The following is a 20950-nucleotide window of genomic DNA, read 5'->3' on the forward strand; positions in this document are numbered from 1 at the left end:
GGGTAAACTGAGAAAGCGGGAGAGCATCTTCCCATGCGACGGTAGCTGTCCGAGGGGTTTGCTCACACAGATCGGCTGGTGTCCATTTCAAACACACACGACCGTGTCGGCTGAAGTTTTAAGCACAGATGAAGCTTCTGAGCATGTTTTTGCTGTCGGTAGTGTGACATGAACCGTGGCAAGCACGCAGGCTGCGAGGCCGGGAAGCTCAGCGCTGTGGGTGACAGGCCCAGAGCCCACCCTGGGTGGAAGCACCCTCACTAACCTACAGGCTCCCAGTCAGGCTTGACAGGACAGGAACATTTTCTTGAAAACTACTACACAGAAAACCCATTTGCTATTTTTTCTGTGGTATGGTTACCAATAACTAATATTATTCAACAACAGAAGAGATTTCTTGTAAATTTCATATTTATTGAATTTTTTGGGACAAATTAGATCTTCTGAATCCCAAAGTGTACATATATATATATTTATATATAGCTTTCTCCATAGGGAAAACACATATATCAAAGGAGGAGAGACATTTCTAAAGTGCCCCTTGTTATACAGTACTGAACATGACTTCTAAGAGCATTAGCGTAAATCTGAAGTTTCTGAGCAGGAATGACAGACGTTTGGAAAGAGGGGCTGTGGGTTGCTCTTTTCCCCACAGAACCGGAAGAAGTTTACTGGTTTTAAAAAATAAACAGAAAAACCCCAAAGAGACATTTCTGGTAGCCGTGGAAAAGGCAGAACAGAGCAGGGGGACCTAAGATGTCCAGAGCAGCTTACAGGCTGGCCAAGCGGCACAAGCTGTTCTTCAAATGAAGGTGAACACCGATGAAGGGGTTTAGACACAACTCCAAGGGGGAAAGAAAAATTGGCAAAGATGTGGGACTTGTACGTGAGCAGGGCAGCGAACCTGTTAAGCTTTAAACCGTAAGGAAGCTAAAGAGGAGGAGGTCAGCAGCATCACCTGTCCATACAGTAAAGGCCATCAAATAATCCACCAGAAAGCTCATTTGCCTGTATCAAATAAAATGGGAACTCCCCATCCCACACCCCTTTCACTGTGGAAAACACAGAGCAGCTGTATGCCTGGGTCACTGCTAGTTACCAGTACGGATCCTGGGATAAGAAGCCAACGGGGCTAAGGTGGGCACAAAGTTTTCAAGGCAGACAGCAAGCAGTCATGCAGACGGCACGTCAGAAGTGCAGGACCAACCCGTGCAGCCTGACCTCGCAGGTCCTGCCAACACGGTACGCAGGGAACATCGGGAACACAAAGGGGCTCCTGGCCAACACTCACATGCTGAGCCCCGCTTCCCATCCTGGGCCTTTTCTCCTTCAACAAGCTCAGCCACTCCTGACTAGAAATGAGGCTTCCTGCCTCGATTTTGTTATTTTGTGAGCGCAAACAGTGAAGAAAGGCAGAAAGACGCTTCCTCCCCCTCCTAACACCGCTACAGAAGGCAAAGCCACGCAGTTCCTCCAAAGAAGGGAGATGACCCTGTTGCCAATACTCAAGTTTTCAACATTTTCTGATGAGGAACAACTGTCTTGGTATCTAACGCTGATCTCCAAATACTGTCACAGAAACACAACGTCCCTGGGAAAGCACCCGCACACACAAGGAGTCGATAAAGCCCCGGCAATTCTGCTAACCCCACCATGCTCATGGTGCCCTACAAGTGAGAACAATCTGTTTAAATGTGGCTTAAGGATAAAGAATCCTTAAAGATGTGTCCATTCCGCTGTAGAAACTGTGCTAGCAACACAGGCAAGAGCTTCCTGGACTCAAGGATGCAAGAAAAAAAAAAAAGAAGTGTCAACTACAGAGCAACCCAGGGCTTCATAAATAGATTTAATGCAGTTCTCAGCCATGTCTGCTCAGAAGGCACAATCACGCTTGATCTCTGTTTGCAGTAATTACTCCTGCCTCCAGCAGCTTCAACCATAGCATGGACGGTATGGAGCTGGCAAGATTTTTTTAAACCTCTGCCACCGTTCTCAGCAGCCCACAACCAGGCAAAAGCCCTGCTGGAGTCACCAGGAATTTTGGGCAGGCTATGGATCATGTTTTCCTGCAGAAGATCTTGACCCAAAACAAGATGTAACCAGCCAGCACAGTGAAGGTGTGACCGCAAAGCCCTGCCTTGCCTCCTCTGAACGGGTGTCACTCCCGCAGCATACCTGGTCAGATACTAGCAGGGACCATCTTCCCATCCTGCCCCAAGGAAAACATCTGCTGGCTACAGCAGGAATTTTGCCTGCGTTAAGGACTACAGAGTATTTGCTTTCAGAAAGAGAGGAAGACAAAGAAGAGATCATTAATAGCAGTACTACACACAAACCGGTGCAAGGACCGGCATATTCAGTCAGCAATGAAACATGTCCTAAGCAACTTCCCAGCCAGGCTGGCAAGTACCAGCAGAGCCAAACAAGATCCCTCCTCTCGTGACTCCGTGGGAGTTTGCCGTTGACTTCAGTGAGATCTGACCTAACCACCACCAAGGATGAACAAGAGGGTCACTTAGGATGAGGGGTTGTTCTTTGGTGCACGCCTCACTGTAGTCTGTAAGACACAAGTTATACATACTGATCTTCTGGAGTATACCGTTATCCTGTACAAGACTAGATTATTTCCACCCCCACCCCCCCACCCCCCCAAGAAAAAAAGATGTCAAAATCGCTTGCACTTCTAAGATAACCACATTTATCCCTTTCCTAATTATATTGACTCCCACACAAAAACGTGGTCAGTTCAGGAACAAACTAACAAAATCAACCCATGCAGCAAATCTACTTAATTTCTGTTGGTCTTCTTGTCCCTGGTCGCACTCTATCAGGCCACATCAACATATTGCAAGTTGCCAGCACAAAATACCTGCCTCTGCAAAACAAAAATGAACCCAAGAAACCTGGGGGCCTGGGACTGGCAGGAGAAATCCTGAAAGGGGGAGTGCCATGCACAGAGATCTGCAAAATCAATTATTGCATCAGCAAAACCAAGCCAAAACAAAAAACAAAACCCCCCAAAAACATCCAAACAAAGCATTGTCAACCATTAAAATAATAAAAACCTTTTTTTTTTGACACAGCTATAAAAATCAAGTCATTTATAAAACTGCAACAAATGAAGTCCGCTTGTGTATTCTTTTTCCTTTTATTAGACAGGACAGAGAATTTCCTTAAAATGCCATAACAAGTCACAGTGATTTTAGATGGTTTTTTGAAATGTAATATATTGACGGGAAATACCTTTAACATGGTTTACCTTTAACATGGTTTAACTTGGTTGTTGGTTTTCGTGTGGGTTTTCTTTTTTTTTTTTCTTTTTTTTTTGTTTTTTTTGTTGTCTACTGTAGATGTACCCTGGTCCACCAAACCATCTACCTTAAAGTTTCTTGTTTAGAGAGGACACTCTGTCTTCTTCCTCCAAGAATGAATTTTGTCTAATAATCCTGCAAAATAATCAACCTTACAAAAGGCCTTCTTCAAATGTTATATTTATATATATATGTATATACATATATATACACACACATACACACATATATATAAATATAGACTTCTATGATTTTTTTTCCCATTCTACGCAATGTCTCAATAAAGAGATCATCAATTTTTATTCTACAAAGAAGCAACACATAAAAGGGGAAAATTAAAAGTCTTAAGAACATCATATCCATATTTCACTGATTACACATAAAAGGAAAAAAAATCACCATGAACAACTGTCTTTGAAGTTTTCTCAGATTAGCAAAATTCAAGTGCAGAGAGGCCCTGTCTCTCGCTGCCAGCAGCAGGCTGGTTACTGGGCGGCTGAGGACAGCCCAGCCCGGCACCTTGCCACTCAGCGTGTTCTGCACTTCCCTCCCGTGGAGTTGGACGTGGTTGGAATGTATGGAGTTTAGGAAAGGTTCCCAACAAAGACCTCGCCGTCGGACGATCCCCTCTAGGCCAGCTTCAGTGTGCTCACTGGGAATGATGGCATGGTCACCATAGTCACTGGATTTAGGACCGTTTGCCCAACTAACTGTGGGTGATGGACAACTTGGGTTCCTACAGCGGGCTTGGCCATCACCGCTTGCTGACCAAGGTTTGTGGTTCCATTCACTTGCTGGTGCGAGATCGTGTGAGCAATATGGCTCACCACGGGCTGGCTGACGGCCACGGGCTGAGGGTAGATGGGCAGCTGCTGGCCCAGGTGGGCCATGTGGTTGATGGTGGCTGGGTGCACAGTGATGTGGCCAATAGGCTGAGCAGCAGTGGTAAGTTGCACAGGGCTGGATGTGGAAGGTGCAATGTGAGCAATGTGCTTGGTCTGTGGACCCTGAATCACGTGGTTGACAGTCTGAATGACCGAAGCGTGGGTAGTGGCGGTGTGGGCAATAACAGTCGATTGCACTGTCGAAGCCGCCACGATGTGAGTCTGTGCAGGGACGATCGCCTGCGGCTGGACCAGTGCTTGTGTCTGGATGGGAGGCTGTGAGTGGGCTGGGGTTTGTTTCTGCTGGATGGACAGGTGCTGAGGCAGAACTGCCGGGTGGTGGGAAGCAGCGTTTGAAGGGACGGCTTTCAGGAGCTCTGGGTGCTGGCGCTGGGTTAGTTTTGGTAATGAGTTCACTGGCCTGTCATCTTCCATGTCTTCATCCATGTTATCTTCACCCTCTGAAAAAATGAAAGGAAGAAACTCCCATAAAAAAGAAAGCAGAGCACAAACTGGACTAACCAGCCTCCCTAAAAGCAGCACAGACAGAAGAAACAACAGCTGGAGGAGTCACTGAGCTAGGGGCAGATGGCATGGCACGGCGCTGCATGGCACACTCCACTGAGCCCCGCGTGGGGTGGCACACCCCTCTCCTCCCTGCCTGTGGGCCAAGGACCTGTAGCCAGGCAGGTGTGACTACCTCGAAGCCCCAGCTAGAGAGGGGTGCTCACAACAGGCTGAGAGATCTTGCTCAGGAATAAGAGATCTCACTCGGCAGGCAAGGGGAGCAACGTGAGCAGAGGCAGATGCAGAGCACCTGGCATGAACGCCACCTGGGCTGAAGAGGCTCCTTCTGAGAAGGGGACCAGGGTTTCCTTTCCTGTCCAGTCGTTCCACCAACCGGTACCACCCCTTCTGCTTTCAGAGCAGGAAGGAAACAGCCATGGAGCAACATGGCAGCAAGTTCCTTGTCTGATTCTGGAAAATGGACTCTCGTCCAGTCCAGGAACTAATGAAGGAATGCAGGAACGTGCTGAGCCTGCAGAGATCAGGAAGACGAGCAGGGCAACTTGCACTGCCTGCTCTAAAGCCAGCCATGCAGTACAGCTTAAAAACCTCGGAAGATACAGAAGCAGCAGGAAAACCAGGGAAGACATTTCCCTTTTGGCAAGCTGTGTGGTTAGTAGTAGCTTGAAGTGATCATTTTCAGCAGAGACCAGCTGGAGAGGTGAACGGTTGACACTCCTATTGACAAACCACTCCTACTCTCAACTTCCATCAGTCTACACTTGGGAGTCTATGAGTACGTTCAGAGGTGATGACCTGATACAAACCCAAATGAACCAGAAAACTCAGGTTTTCCATTCCTGGAACCTGCTGTATCATCTGCCCGGTGTGCCAAGAGCAAATGCTGTCACGATTCGAAGGAACTGCTGCAAATGGTTATGGATTGCTACAGCCTTCTCATCTCTGAAAAGCAAAGCACTGTCCATCCACAGACTGCCTATTCTTCCTGCTGCATGTCACTGGTACGGAGAAAAGCATGCACTCTCCTATCTCAGAAAAACTTCTTACTGGAAACAGCATGTCAGATATTCTTTAGTATCATTTCATCTTCACTGTGAATCCTTTTCACACAACATGAAGGCTCATTGTTGTTCAAATGCTCTGGTGATCCTTCCTGTACCAACTCCTTCTTCTCTATGTGGCTGAACTCCCTCCCATATCCATGCACAAACAGAATCATAGAATCACACAACCATTCTGGTTGGAAAAGACCTTTGAGATTATCAAGTCCAACCAGTAAATACATCAGGATGCTCATACACCACTCAGTTCTAATGAGCAGGGATGCATAGTTTGAAAGCAGAGATCTCCACATGAGGTATCAGCGGACTGAATGTGCAAACCTGTGCTTTGTACCTACCTAAAGTTTATGCACAATTTTCAATTTACTTTACACAAGCAGCAGTGTATTATGAGGCCAATATGGATGATTACAAATCGCTTGAAAAGCTTTTGCTTTATTCTGAATGCAAAGAAACCTTGATGATGCTAAATGAAGATCCCCACCACCACTATGTAACTGTGTCAGTGGTGTACAGTGATAGTTACAAGAAGAGAAAAGTTGTGGGTACCTGATGCTGTCGAGGTAGATGCCTGGTCATCCTCCGGCTGAACTGTCTGTCGAATAATTCTGTCAATCTCCAAGATGTCCATCCACTGGCTCAACTCGTTCTTCAATTCTGCCAGTCGCTGCTGGGTAGCAATCTTCTCTCTTGCCAGCCTCTCCATCTCATGTTCATATTCTTTTTCCTTCCTCTTTAAAGTCTAAAGGCAGAGGGAAGAAAAAGAAATGTAAGGAAAACAAAGACAAGTACACTAACCTGGTCCCTCCCATGTGCATAGCTTGCCTTTTTTTAATTACCAGTTACGCTGGTGTAAAATATGTTCAGATATAGTTAAGCCTTTCAAATTCAGGCAGAAAGGGAAAAGAGGAGAACTGGCCACAAAAACCTAAAGGGTTACTCTGGCCAAAAACCTTCTGCCTTCTGAAGGAAAACAGATGAGCCTCCAGAACTGAAACACTTAACTACGTTGAGTCCCTCTAACTCCAGGGGTAAATTTAAAGCCTAGAACTCCTCAGGAGAAGCTGCAAGGCCTTCCCTCTGGAAAGAAGTATTTCTGCCACTCTAAAGACAGAAAAAGAAATCTTCTTCCTGCATGCTTCCTCTTTTGCTCTAACCTCCCCAACAAAACTAAAAAATTAAGAACCAAGAGCACCAAACTACGACTATGACTCATACCTGTAAGGTGGAAGCCAGACCCTTCCCAGCACAGCACTTCCACCCTGCTGACTTCCTAAGCTAAACACAGGACACTGACGGCACATGTGTGCAAACACTGGCAGGAGAGAACGTCTGTAAGGACCCCGACACACGGCTCACGGATGCAGCATGCTCGTGGGCCATGAAGCAGGCTGTCTGAGGTCCCACGCAGGTGTTTGCTGGAGGGGCAGCAACACAAACCGGGACTCCTCTCTTCTGTTTCAGCCCAAGGGAGCTCCTTGTTGCACTCCAACATCAGTTTAGAGCAACAGGGGTCAACACTCAGCTTCCAACGTCAGCGTCACTTCACCTGCCTTACGAAGTATTTGAAGAGGATTAGGGCTTATTGCAGACTGGCGGGACGGAAGCAAAGGGAGGGAAATGGTGCAGTTCCCGCTGATCGCCAGGCAAAAGGACATGAGACCGCTCTCAGTTAGCCACTCAGAGAGTGAGGCTACAGGGCTTTTACTACAAACATCTACTTCCAAGCATCCCTAAGGAAAGGAAGCATCTACACCAAGAGCAGCGCTCCTGCACGGCAACCGCTGGCCCATGGCTTGAGAAAGGTGGAAAATACCCCACATGCCTGCATGAAGACAGAAACCCCGTGCAGAAAACTCTGCTCTTATGCAGGAAGATAAAACCACAGATGTAGTGACGTATTTCAACAAGGTGCATTTGAGGAGGTAATGTCTTTTACTAAACCAACTGACAGTAGCTAAGGAAAAAAGACAAGCTTCAGGCACACAAGTTCAAGTTGGTCTACACAAAATCACAGTACATTTCCATAACCAGCACATAAACCACAGAGAGAGAGGGAACTTTTTCATGGTCAGAAGAAAAGAAAAAGCACAAGTACTAATTAGCTTCTGAGCAACACACACCACATCAAGAACTCGTGACCTAGAAGAGATGGCTAAGAGCCAACAATACCCTGCATCACAGGGGAAATCCTGGAGTCAAATGAGAAAGAACAGTGTATGTTCTCTTCAGCTAACGCCCACTCAGCATTGGGAATCTGATAAGTTCATCAGCAGGGAAGGGAAGAGATTCTGCGTCAGTCAGCACAGTATGCAAAACCGGCATACGCTGCCCAGTACTATTAATGGGAAATAAAACCCATAGATCCGATGGGGATCAGTTACTGAGCAGTGCAGCAGAAAAGCAATAGCTGATCTTCCCAAAAGGTACTGGTTCACAAGATCTTAAGCCAGTAGTGTAGCACTGAACAGGACCTGTCCCCCAGTCCAGGTCAGCACTTACTATAAGCATAAAAGACAAAATAAGTGAAATGTGCAAAACCACGTATAGTCTGTCCATTTTTCAAAGCTAAGTTTCACCACTGGGAATCTAAATCACATGCACGTATCTGAAAATACCACCTATACGCAGCCCGCACAGATGCTCTGATTTCACTCACCGCTGGCAAACACTGAATTTAAAAGTAAACCTTACACTTAGCAGAGTGGCAGAGGATCAGACTCATGATCTTCTGAATACACACTCTTTATTTCTCTCGGAGTTCTCCAGGACAACTGCAATCAGAACCTGACCTCGTGTGTTTCATTGGTTCTGCCAGTCTTTTGTCTCCACTGTTAGCCAGGAATACATTTAAAGCCTTTTCAGCCAGGCCTTTAATTCAGCCTGAGCCAACGCAATGACTAGGATAGCTCCTGCCTCCTTCGTATAGAAAAGGGTACCTTTGCCCCGATAATAACAAGACAAGGAAGTATTTTTAAAATGGCCAAACAACATGTATTAGCAGGACACAATCATTCCAGATCTGTAAATGGAGACAACTCCTCTCAAAAAGCTTACGGTTTGCCTCCTGGCACAGCTGGCTGTAGCTCAGCTAAAAGCCTCAAAATGGACAGTTTTCAGGCAAAGGGGGCAGTTTGTCCCTCTCGCTGCTTTTTAAACCCTAAGCAGGTAGCAGGTACGCCAACTCCTCAATACCGAAGTTTTATACTGGGAAATCCCAGCAGACATGTAGCCTACAGCTGTGAGAGGCGTTACTGGGGCAGCAGGCTGTCTTTTGGTGCAGGAGACACAGACAAGCAGGGACAGGGACTCCCAGAGCCCTGGCTCTGCACCAGCACCGACTTCTAACCTGGAGATTCACACGTGGCTGAAGCCAAAATCCATATGCTAGTTTATAAGTCTCTTATCCTGCTGAGTGCGGCCAAAGCATTTTGCCTGACCCAGAAAACACGGTCGTGCTGCACATGTGCTTTGATTTCCTTGCAGCCAGAGGATGGGGATGGGATATAGGGATGGCAGGGAAAGCAAAAGCACTGAGAAAGGCGCATGCTCCTGTGCTCAGGTTTAAATATGCAAGAAGATAATTCATCTGAATGTCTTCCCCCTTACTATATAATCAGGAAAGAAGCAAGCAGGAGAAAGTTCAAGACTAAAAATGCTGCGCACAGACATGAGCACAGCTCCTCTCTGCAGCTCTTCTCTCCAAACACGTTCTCCATGCAGGGCATAGCAACGAAAGGGCAGAACAGAGTAACATAGATTTCCAGGAAGAGTAAGCATGAAATCCACGCAGCCGCAGCACCTGTGTTGTGCACAGCACAAGTGTATTTAACCAGATTTGGCTTGCTTCCCTGCTGTGAGAGAAGACTCCCAGCACCAGGGGAAAGCACGACTGAGGTATGGGCAGGGCGTCTGGTAATTAGTTTACAAACTTTTAATTACTGAAACGGCAGGCAAACCCTTAGCAAGCACCAGGACGAGTCTCCCAGCAAGCAGATCCATGGAGCTCACTCTGTTGCTCTCTGGGTACCCCACTCTGCCAGCACAGGCTTTGGGAGCTGGCACTACTCCAAGCCCGGCCCCGTGGGCTCTGCCTCCCGCTGTGCTGCCAGCAGCCCCAGCGCTCCCCGTGCTGGGAAGCGGCTTGATGGGGTGCCAGCTCCTGGCAGCCACTCCCCGCAACCGCACACTCCTCCTGGGGCTCCTGCAAACGGCCCCCCCCAGCCGGCGTGCTCTCAGGCTGGGTGCTCTCCAAGGGAAGCTGCTGGGGAGGCTGGAGGAGCAGATGGGCTGGAGTCTCTGCTGGCACTGGTAATCTTTCAAAAACTATTCTAGGATGCAATTCACTGCGGCTCGCTTGGTAAAGATGGATCTCCCAGCTGAGCTGCTTTGACCAGATAATGAACTTGGTGTGATTAACTGGAGCCCTCCTCCCTCTCCTGCAGCTCTGCTCCGAGCACTGTCCCGCTCTCTGTGGGCACTGGCCTCGCAGGGAGCAGCACCTTCCCCAGCTCCGCAGGGGCTGTGTGCGTGCCCTGCAAGCAGGAACAGACCCACGGACCCGACCCTGACCCGCCGGCCCCTATGCAGCAGTGAGCACTCATCTCCTGCACGAACCTGCCGCAGAGGGGCAGAAGTAGGGACCCTCCCAGAATCACTGAGAATCACAGACCCTCCTGCCTTTGTACTTCTTTCCACTGGCAGCTAGTATGGAAGAGGGTCGGTGCACGCCTTCCTGCATCCCCTCTGACCAGCACCACCAGCAGCCCCTTGAACAGAGGGCTATCTGGCATCTGCCTGTCAACACGTTATTTTCTGCAGATCACCCTGCCCATGTCAGGTGCCAGATTTTTCTGTCAGTCAGTAGAAAGTCCATAGTAAGAGCCAAACCTTAGTCATTCTGACTTTGCTCACCTACATACTCCCAAACAGAAAACACCTTTAGAGACACGCACTGATCTCCAGTACATTTTTTCTAAAACAGCAGCAGTATCACAACGGATCCTACACAATAAAAAAAAAAAAAAAAAAAGCCACATAAGTTTTAAAGTAAGAAGCAACCACACAGTCACTCCTTTCATCAAACCCAAGCCTTTGGGATCTTCCAACAGAATTGGCACATAAGGCTAGAGCTGAAACGGGCAGAGGGGACCCTGAAACTACATATAACCAAATGACTAGTTAAGAATGAAATTTCAATAAAAGGAATTCATGCAAATGCCCAACCAGCTGTCTTTGAAGATCTGAAATTTCATTAAGGCACCTGCAGCTGTCTGGTGCCAACCCCTTCGCTTAACCTGGTGCATGAGACATCGACCCTCTTTATTCATGGTGGAAGTCACTGAAGTTATTTGCACTTGTTTTCCCACCTCCTCAGAGAGTGGCGAGGACCGAATGGCACCGGGAGCTGCAGACCCCTGAAGAAGGCAAGGTGTTGCCATCCACAGTTTTGGTTCTGTTCTGTACAAAGCCACAGGGCTCTCACAACCCAAAGCTGGTGAGACTTGAGCACAACCCACATGCACCAAAGAAGGCAGCATGATTTCCACCAGCTCAACAGACACACACATACTCCCCAGTCCCAAGACTGCTCTTTTCCAAGCAACAAACTTCAGCACAGACCCTTCTCCTTATGTTTGTGCAGTGATGATTGTAGGATTTCTTTTTTTAATGTTAAGAAATTGGAAACCTTGGTTGCCCAGGCAACTTGTACTCTGCAGTGTAAGGAAGCTACATGAGCTACAACTTCAGAAGTGAGTTATTTTTCACTTCTATGCACTTAAAAAAATTCCACAAGAGCATCACTTAAAAAAGCCAGTAAATCTTGACCTTGATGTGGGGGAAGCCTATTTATCCTAGGAAGAAACCATGGATTTCCTCATTTTCACGTGAATCCATCCATGGCTTTTAATGGTTGGGAAGTTTTGCAAATCAGCTTCTGGCTCTGGTGAAAACGAGTTGATCGTTTCACTCCAAACATTTATGTTTCTTGCAGTTTAACTCCTAACCGCAGGCAAAATAGGGAGCTGAGGCCAAGTAAAGTGCACTGTACTTGTTTGCTGCAGGGATCGGGTTCCCTACAAGAACAATTCCGAACGTGAAAGCTGCATTTAAAAGGTGTTTTTTGACATAGCCACATGCTTCAACACGTGTGTAATATAAAGTACAAGAGTGGTCCCATGGAAAGCACACCTGAGTTTGAAGCTGAGAGCAAGTCTTTTGCTCAGAAACACCTGCAGAGGAGCAAGGGCCTGGGACCAGCTCTGACCGTAACCCTCCCCACAGGGCAGGCACCATCCCTGCTGCGCAGAGCAGCTGCTGCTACCCTACACAGGTAGAAGTGGTGATGAGGAAGCAAGGGCAGCCATGAAGAGGTTTCCTTTATTTAAACAGCCATCACCAAATTAAAATCCATACACGGGTTTGCTCCCCATGAGTATCTGATTTTCCTCCTTTACATGTAGCTGTCAGCTTCAAAGCAGCCTTTACCCACCTTTACCCAAGACCAGCACAACTGCAGTGACAGCAAACACCTGATGCAATAGCAGTTGTAACATTCCAGTCCTGTGCCCATTCTCATGGCTGCTGTTTCAGAGCTGCTAGTTGGTCCTTGTGCGCATCTCACTTGCCGTTATTTGGTAAACAAACCAGACACAAACTACTGTTGTCACTCCGCAGCAACAGTCATTTGTCACTGTAAAGAATTTTCTATTTTATAGCTGGCTGTAATTAAATTGCTTATTCTTATGTCAAGATTGAAAATAATTCCCCCAATGCTTTCTCTGCGCTTGCCTCCAGAATAATGCTCGCCCCATAGTTGGCGTTAGTGAGGTTTAAAAGGCCTTATTAAAAAGCTCCCCTTATAAACGTTATATTAACAATTTTAGAACAAATTATCAATTATAACCTTTTCCAGAAGCTTATTTCAGCTGTTGTGTTCTATCACATGGCATTCACTGCTTAAAAATTTCTCATCAATGAGCAATCATGCAAGTGGCTTCCAATTTTGAGCCAGATTCTTTAACTCTTTGCTACTGGGATTGCAGCCACCGCAGCGAACCAGAAGCTGCTGGGCCGGGGGAGGTTCCTGAGTGGCAATCCCACCTGCAGGACCTCCAGGCAACTCAGCACAGACCTGATCCAGCTGGTCAGGCTTTCCACTGTTGTATGGAGCTTTGGTTCCTACATATAACGGGGGAAAAAAGCTAAACCCTAAGGAAAAGATCTTGTCTTTGCAGGGACTGCCATGGTGCAACAGATACACAGTATGAGCAGTCTACCAGCCTGTCTCCACAAGTGCTGCAACCAGAAACAAGAAGACAGAGGGATGCTGAGGAATCTGCGGTCCCCAAACAGCCCAAGCCCCCAGGGCTCTGTTGGCAGAGGTGCCACACTCACCTGTAGTAATTTGGGGTCTGCATTAGTTACACCAATTTTGGGCATTCCTACTTTGAATAGCGCTAAATTTTCTATCAAGTTCTTCAGGTGCAATGAGCGGTTTATTTAAAGCCCAGCATCTAGAGAAATTTCTTGCCCCAACCTAACCCAACCTGCTGCAATGAAGGAGAGCCCAGGAAAGCAGGAAAACTGAGAGCTGGTTCCCCCCACAGCATCAGGCCAGTGTCCCCAGGCTCTGCAGCGAGTGTGCGCACCAGCGGCAGAGCTGCCTGCACCAGCAAAGGTGATGGCACCCCACCGGAGCCTGCCTGCCAAGGACCTGCTCCTGCACCCTGGACCTCCCGGCCCCGAGCTCCTGCCAATGCCAACAGGCCCTTCAGTCTGCGCAAAGCAGCACCAGGCAGGATCAGGCAGGATCAGGCCATCAGCAGAGGTGAGAGTGGTACCTCTCCTTCTGCTTGTGTGAAACCCCGGCTGGTTGCCATAGGAACCAAAGCCATGGTTTCCATAGTAACTGCTTCATTCAGCTGGCTCTTGGAGATGAAATCCCGCAGTGCCGGATGTGCTAGCTTGGTACCACCGACTGGAAAATACAGGACACGGCACAACAGTACCACCGCAGTGAGTGACGCAGCTACCGCACCGCTGCCGCTGTGCTCTCCCCGTGCACACCGCCCCACCGAGATCACCCACGTGTAGCTACACCCAGACAGGCTCTACTACAGCAGCTTCTCCAGGGCTTTTCCTGAGACCTTTTCTCTGTATAGAATTACAGTCCCACTTTCCCCAGATACAATGCAAAATCACAACAGGCTCAACCCAAAGCTCTGAGACGTTAACGCAAAGTGCTTGGCACTGGGGGAAACGCGGGGAGGGGTCCTGAGGTGACCAGTTCTCAGTGGATTTTGAGAAGTCATTGCTTGTGTGCTGAGGGAGCGGAGGAGCAGAAAAAGGACTTCAGGCTACCACTGTTTGTGCGCCGATTTCAGCCTCCCAAGCTCTCATGAGCACCAAAATAAAACGTGCAGGGTGAAACAGAGACCATCCCACACTACCTGAGGTCTAATCACCAGCACCCGGCAGCAGGCTGATCTGATCCCAGGCATGGCTGTTACCCTGCGGATCCTTAAAGGAGACAAGGCGATCTGCAGTGCGGTGTGAACCTCTGGGACTCACAGACTTTGCCAGCAGGCTCATGACCCAGGTCTTCCATGTGTTTAACCCCCGGACGAGGGAGGCAGCCAAAGAGCGCTGTTGTATTCTGGGAGGTGACCTCACCCTCACACGCATACAGCAAGCACCGTGACTTCAGGAAATGAGCGAGTCATTTGCTGCAGAGGCTGCACCAGCTTTTCTGCTGGTACAAGATAAGTGTGCTGGGCAGGGGCTTGTCATCATCATCTTTTTCTGCACTCACCACCATGCAATCTAGTTGTAAGGGAAGAGATGAGTATCTAGATAGAAATACTTCACAGAATAGGAAATCTGCCTGGAGCAGAGAAATCATGGGAAAATGAGAACATGCATTGTTATTTACATTTATTATTTGCACATTGTTAGCACTTAAGACTCCTGACAAAAATACCCCAAAACATCAGGCCATAATATCTGGAATAAAAATACAGCTGAAACGTGGCTATCTGCACTGCCCTTGCAGATCCAAGAGGACCCAGGCTCCTGAAGCACTGCTCCCTGGACAAAGTTCAAACACTTATTAAGGTAGAGGGTAGGAAGAATCCAAATCAGGAAGGCAAAGAATAAATTCAGAAAACAAAAAGAAAAACCAAAAAAAAAGCAGCGAATTACTGGAACACACATAGTACAAACATAAATCAGGGAAAGACACAGCCATGCCCAGGGGCCAATCACCAAAACCATTCTGGTTTCTACCAGTTTACCAATCTGGTTTACTCCTTGATATGACCCTCAAAGTTAAGAGAGATCCAATGTTAAAAAACCTGAAGTGTTATTTGCAATGACTAGGTATTAAGTTTGGTCATGTGGTTTTCCTATTTTTATTTTTTAAAGTAGTTTCTGTTGTTCACAAAATAAGCAAGATGTTTTTAATGATGCTAATGAATTCTGGATGCCCCAAAGATCCCAAAATACTGTCGTGTTTGTTATTCAGAAAACTGTTATTCAGAGAAATATGTCTCTGGTAAAACTGTAATAATCTTCTGCAAGCAAAAATAAAGTGTGCTGCATTTCAAGGAGCAATTATCATTAATGACACAACTGCTGGATGTGGGACCCTTGCAAGTCCTTCTTGAGCCTATGTGATGATGTACAGACAGCAGTTCTGAAGAGCAACAAGCAGTTATACTTCAGAGCTACAGCCAGATCTCTTACTACTAGAGATGAGGAGGAGATTAATGTGGAGACATACTATCGCTACATCAACTTGCTGCAGTATTCTTGTGTTTTTCCTGGAGGCATCTCACAGCAGCCACTGTGGGAGACAAAGCAGAGAATTGGATGGGTCCCGGGTACGGCGCTCCCTTTGTTCGTATTTGTACAGATTTGGCTCAGACAACAGGCAAGATGCACCACAAGCTGCACATCAACATAAACACTGCCGGGCTTAGAGCAGCTGCCTGGGGGAACAGGTAGGTGAGGGCTCTCCTGGAAGAGGAGCACACCTCCCAAAACAGTGATGGCAGGTGATGGCAGTCAGCAACCGTGAGTTCTGACAGAAACACCATCCCCAGCAGAAGAGGACCACCCCACCACAATGTGTACTGTGGCAGTGGGTCTGAGGTGCTGAGGTCCTGGTAACTCAGAGAAGGATGCCATCCTTCCGCACCACCTCTCTTCCCTGTTTCTCCATCCCCATAAAGAGGTCAGTGCCAGTTACTCACATCCTGATGGCTCCACCTGTGGCCCACAGAGCAGATCTGGGTCACCAGAGGATCTCTCTCGACCCATCTCCCTCGCTACCATAAAAACTAGTTGGTAAACACAAACCAACTCCAGCACCTGTGCAAGGCCACTAATCAAAGCTGTGCACGAGTGAAAATCCTTGCCTCCATGCTAAAGGGTTTAGGGCTGCAAGCGCTGGCCAGCACAGCAGCTGTGGTGCCCACCATGCCTGCACACTGCCAGTATTCAAGACTCCCCACTGCTCCCCATGAAGGTGGTCCTATGGCTGAAGCTCCTCCACACAGCACAGCATGCCCCACTGGGCTGAGAGATAGCCTTCGAGTAGGAAAAGTCCCAAGAAATTCCTAAATACGAAGTGATAGGAAGGAGCCAGCTGCTGGGGACGATCAGCTCTGAAGCACCACACACACCACTCCACAAAAGCACAGTATAGCAAGAATCAACCAGCTTTCTGCAAACCCACCCAACCTGCGCAACATTAACGTCACTGCAGAACATTTGCAGAATGAAATCAATCTTCTTTTAGAGACATTTCAAGGATCTCAGCCTTTTGGGAAGAGGACCAAATACAAATTTTTCTTTCTAATGCTGCAGGAAACTGCACGATCACCCTCAGGAAGCTAGTTCCTGTTCTCCTGAAATACAAATATAGGGAATAATTCGGTACCTGCCCAACAGATGGCACACAACTTGTACAGGACAACGGGTCACCAGACATCTACCTTCCTTTTTCAACCACAGCCATCATTTTCAATGACATAATTTTCCCTAAGTGCTGTCTCAAGATGACCTGAGCAGCTTGGTTATTCAGATCAAGATGTATCTCGGTATGACAGGACCAGCAGTCCCTACTTGACATCTCATTATCAAGACTGCAGACTGTATTTTCTCCTATGGGTGTTATACTGGCTGTCCCTGAATGAACAGTACATCACCAAGGGAGATTTCAGAAAACAGTACTAAGTTGACAGTGAAAAGGACATTCTAAATCTAAACTGGATATAGTATTTTAACTCATAATGATGTAAAAGATGAGTAAGGCAGGATAAAAGAAAAATAAATTGGGAAAATTAATCCATTTTTTTCTGGTTTGTTTGTTCGATGCAGGTGTTAACCTCCTGTGCAGAGGCAGCTTCGCTGTTTCACCAGGTCGCCCAGCTTCCCACAGCCTGCATGGGTTCTCCCCGCAGTGACAATGAAGAGAAAAAGATGGAAAAGAAATCACAGCTGCAGACAGAAAAGTGTTCGGATAAAACCACAAAAATTGGCAGGGCAAGTCCAAGGCACGGGCAGGATCAGAGTCACTATTAATTTTTGATAAATAACAACAGAGACAGGGAGCCTTTTAAAAATCTTGCTTGTGCTTCCATGTCCTCCAAAGCATGTTTTATCAGTACTTCTATTACATCAGAGTAATACCAACACAACAACAGGACATTAAGCCAATACCAACTTCCTGCTGCTGTATGACAGTTTCAAAATCCCCCTCATTTATTATTTTGTAGTTGACAATGTCTAGCGAGGCTGCCACCAACATCTACAGCTGCAAAGCTCTGTAGTACATGGGCTGAACTCTGCTGTACATAGGCACATGCAATTATTGTTTTCTTGCAGCTATTTGTTTGTAATCTTAATTGGCTGGTAACTACTTACTGTCATTTTAAAGAGTATCAACACACACCTTTGCTACTACTAACAAGAACGGGAATCCAAACTACCCTTGTACCTTGTGCCACGAGGCCCCTGACCTCTTTCCTATCAGGCTCTCTGGGAAGAGCAAAACCACAAAATAAACTAAACAGTTACCATGTCAGTGGGGTTTGTTGTGTTTGGAAATTTTGCCTTGTTTTAAAGGTAGGTGACTTTTGCAACATTATACATAAATTAAAGCCCATGCAATCAAGCTGCAGTTATCATGGCTTGCGTCACATCATGTGCACTCTCTTCTGACAGCAGATGACAACCAGCACAAGCACCAGGACCCAAACAGGCTGCAACACAACTGTCATTTCAAAACGCTGTGCTGTGCTCCACTTACAGGTTGTTTTGGTTTTTACAACCTTGAGTGCTTCTTTAAACTACTACTTAAATGACAGCAGTATGATAGATGTAGATTCTCTAACAATTAAAAAGTAACATGTACAAGACTCATAACTCTGTTCACCATTTCTAAACTCTCGTGTATGAGTCACAAGCAAGACACAGTTAAAAAAAAAAAAAAAAATCACCGTCCCTTTTGGCAAAGGTTAAGAAACAGCTTCCACTCACCCAAGGAGGTTCAAATGCTGGGCATTTTTAAGAACTCTACTGCATGACATGTTTTGTGGTCACTCCTGAAAATAAAAATCCACAGACTGCTCCCTGGATGGAGCCTCCCTCCAGGCAGATAATGCTGCAGCTGGGGAGTGATGGCAGAGGATCTGATTTCAGATGTCTGCAGCTGCCTGGGAGCCCACATCAGTTTTGGTGGTTGTGCCAGCTCGAGCACAAAACTCTGATTCAGGATGGGAATCCCGTGTTTCTTCTCCTCAATGACCACGTGAGTCACCCAAAGGGAAAATGATGCCAGCACTACTGCATGCTAAGCACAGTCCCAGGCCACATGCTGGAAGCTATGAAAACACGCCTGACAGTGGGAACGCTGGCTGGCTGGCTCAGCCCGGCACGCTGAGTGCCAAGGGACTGGAAGGTCTCTGAGCACTGCCCGGCTTCCCAGACTGAGCACCTCATCTCCTGTATTGATATAGCCTGATGTCATGCCTCTGAAGCTAAAACTGATTCTTAATGACTCCATTAAGGGCAGGAACTAGACCCTGCACTTGCTGTACATGAACAACACTCACTGACTCCAGTGGGAGATCAGCCCTACATCCTAATTCTTACCTGTTTCACATCTTTAAGCAGGTTCCAATTTGCTTTACTAAACAATAATTTTTTACAGGTCTTATTTCTCATCACTTTCTGAAATCTAGAAATGACACCACATTGCATGACTACAGCCTATTGTTGCTGGAAGCCTTTATTATTGGCAATGAAATTCAGGCTAATTAGACAAGATAGAATCAATTGACTGGGTCAGGTAAACAACATGAAGAAGCACTGCTTGGCATGTGAGTGCTGTTCACATGAAGGAGGCACTGAAAGCACTGAGCCAGTTCTTGCCAGGCAAGTTTTATAGATAAGTATATTCAGCTAGTAGCTGGCACAGAATAAAAAATTAACTGTTACAGCTATACTTTCCAAGGTGGGGAAATTAATTGGATTCAGCATCACAGTTTGCCTTATGCATTTTGATCGATAATCCAGCCACTACAGTGTTTGAATGTAAATGGGTTCTGGTGTTTATACAAGACTAAATGCTAACGTCAGATGCGTGGCATTTCTGTCCGTAGTATGGCATATGACATTTGTAGTGTCCTCCTTCATCTATATAACACCTAAACCCTAACTTAAGCATCACCATGGGACTTTAGAAGTCCACTGGTCTTGTTCTGGTCCTCTACCCTAGACAGGGATGAATTATTGTGCTCAGGCACTGCTGAAGCAACCAATAAATAAAATCAAACAAAAAGAAGAAGAGATGCTGTGGTTATTAACAGGAAAATATAACAAATGTGAAAACAGTATCGGGTCTGTTCACATGTTCACAAGATCAGCTTAAAAAGGACAGCACAAAGGATTTTTTACATGCACTATTTAGGCATCTTTTGACAGTACTTTGTGTATATCTGCCCTTAAGGCAGCCAATTCTGTTGTTTAGTGTTGGCATAGGTGGGCAACTGCATCATTTTTAGGTGCACAGCATGTTGCTTCAAGCAGTTTGAAAAGCCAGAGAGAACAGGCAAGGAATTTAGGCAATTTAAACATCTCATATGAACAATTAGCATAACTTATGAGCACAGGTAAGTCACATTACAATGGATTTCTACTCTGGGCAGAAGGTCAGGAATCAGCCCTGTAATTCACTGTTTGTCTTACGCAGCATTCTGTGCTCTCAGGTTAGTTGATGACTTGTGAACATACCACCTGGACAGGAGATGCTACAGAAGGGCACATTCTGTGAACAGTGGTGACAGAGCAGACACAAGGAATGTCAAAATAACCAACTAGTGCTAATGGTGAAAAACTGAACCAGTCTCCTGCATCAAGGTACAATGACTGCTGTTGACAGGTCCTCTGCTGCAGGATTATGGTTTTTTGTTTACAAAGGAGAGTCCCTTCTCCCACCTAGGATAATTGCTTCTCTTTCTATGCCTATTGGTTAGAGTTTGTTGAACTACTATTTCTCCTTCCACCTGACAATGATCTGAGACCTATGAACTTCTGTCCTTGCTTTAACTTCAGTCTAAAGCAGTTTTATATGACAAAGGAAAGAAACATTGATCTGGGCAGTGGTGACCTAGCCAGCAGGTCAGCTGAGGCCACAGCACAGCCATGTGAAGTCAGTTCAGCTGAGGATGCCCACATTTGTAATCAGATGAGGAAACCAGGCACAATTCCCTTTAAAATGAACAACGCAGTAATTTACTTGGGAATGTAAAGAGATGTCAATTACCTTGAGTCCAGTACACTATGATGATTTTTTTTTTTTTTTTTTTTTTTTTACTCCTAAGAAAGGCATCAGATCACGGAAACCGTAAGGTGCTGCTTCCACCCACCGCAAGGAGCCGGGAGGGAGCTGCACCCCAGCACTGCTCCAGCCTCAGCCAGGTTTGGAAGGGGAAGATTTCCATCGTGAAGATGGAGACTATTTTAATATGGTCAAATATTTCTCTGGTTACCTGGTCTCCAGCTCAAGTGACAGCAAGAAGCCTGCAGCCTGTCCACACAAGCTGTCTTGTAGCTTTTGAATGGCTTTGCCACTCACTTATACACTTCTCTAAGTGCA

At 46.6% G+C, this 20950-nt stretch overlaps 1 protein-coding gene across 2 annotated transcripts in view; it reads right to left on the reverse strand.

Moving 5' to 3' along the window:
• Positions 1 to 3132: 3132 nt before the first annotated feature.
• Positions 3133 to 20950, reverse strand: part of MNT (MAX network transcriptional repressor) — a 43004-nt gene continuing 25186 nt past the window's right edge. For both annotated transcript variants that reach the window (XM_040578745.1, XM_040578738.1), the window contains exons 5-6: positions 6334 to 6526; positions 3133 to 4656 (exon numbers count right to left, since the gene is read on the reverse strand). In XM_040578745.1, the coding sequence (XP_040434679.1) occupies positions 3941 to 4656; positions 6334 to 6526 (909 nt within the window). In that variant the 3' untranslated portion in view covers positions 3133 to 3940. The remainder of the gene's footprint in view (positions 4657 to 6333; positions 6527 to 20950) is intronic.

Source organism: Falco naumanni, chromosome 1, assembly GCF_017639655.2.
Source record: "Falco naumanni isolate bFalNau1 chromosome 1, bFalNau1.pat, whole genome shotgun sequence".
Taxonomy (NCBI): Eukaryota; Metazoa; Chordata; class Aves; order Falconiformes; family Falconidae; genus Falco; species Falco naumanni.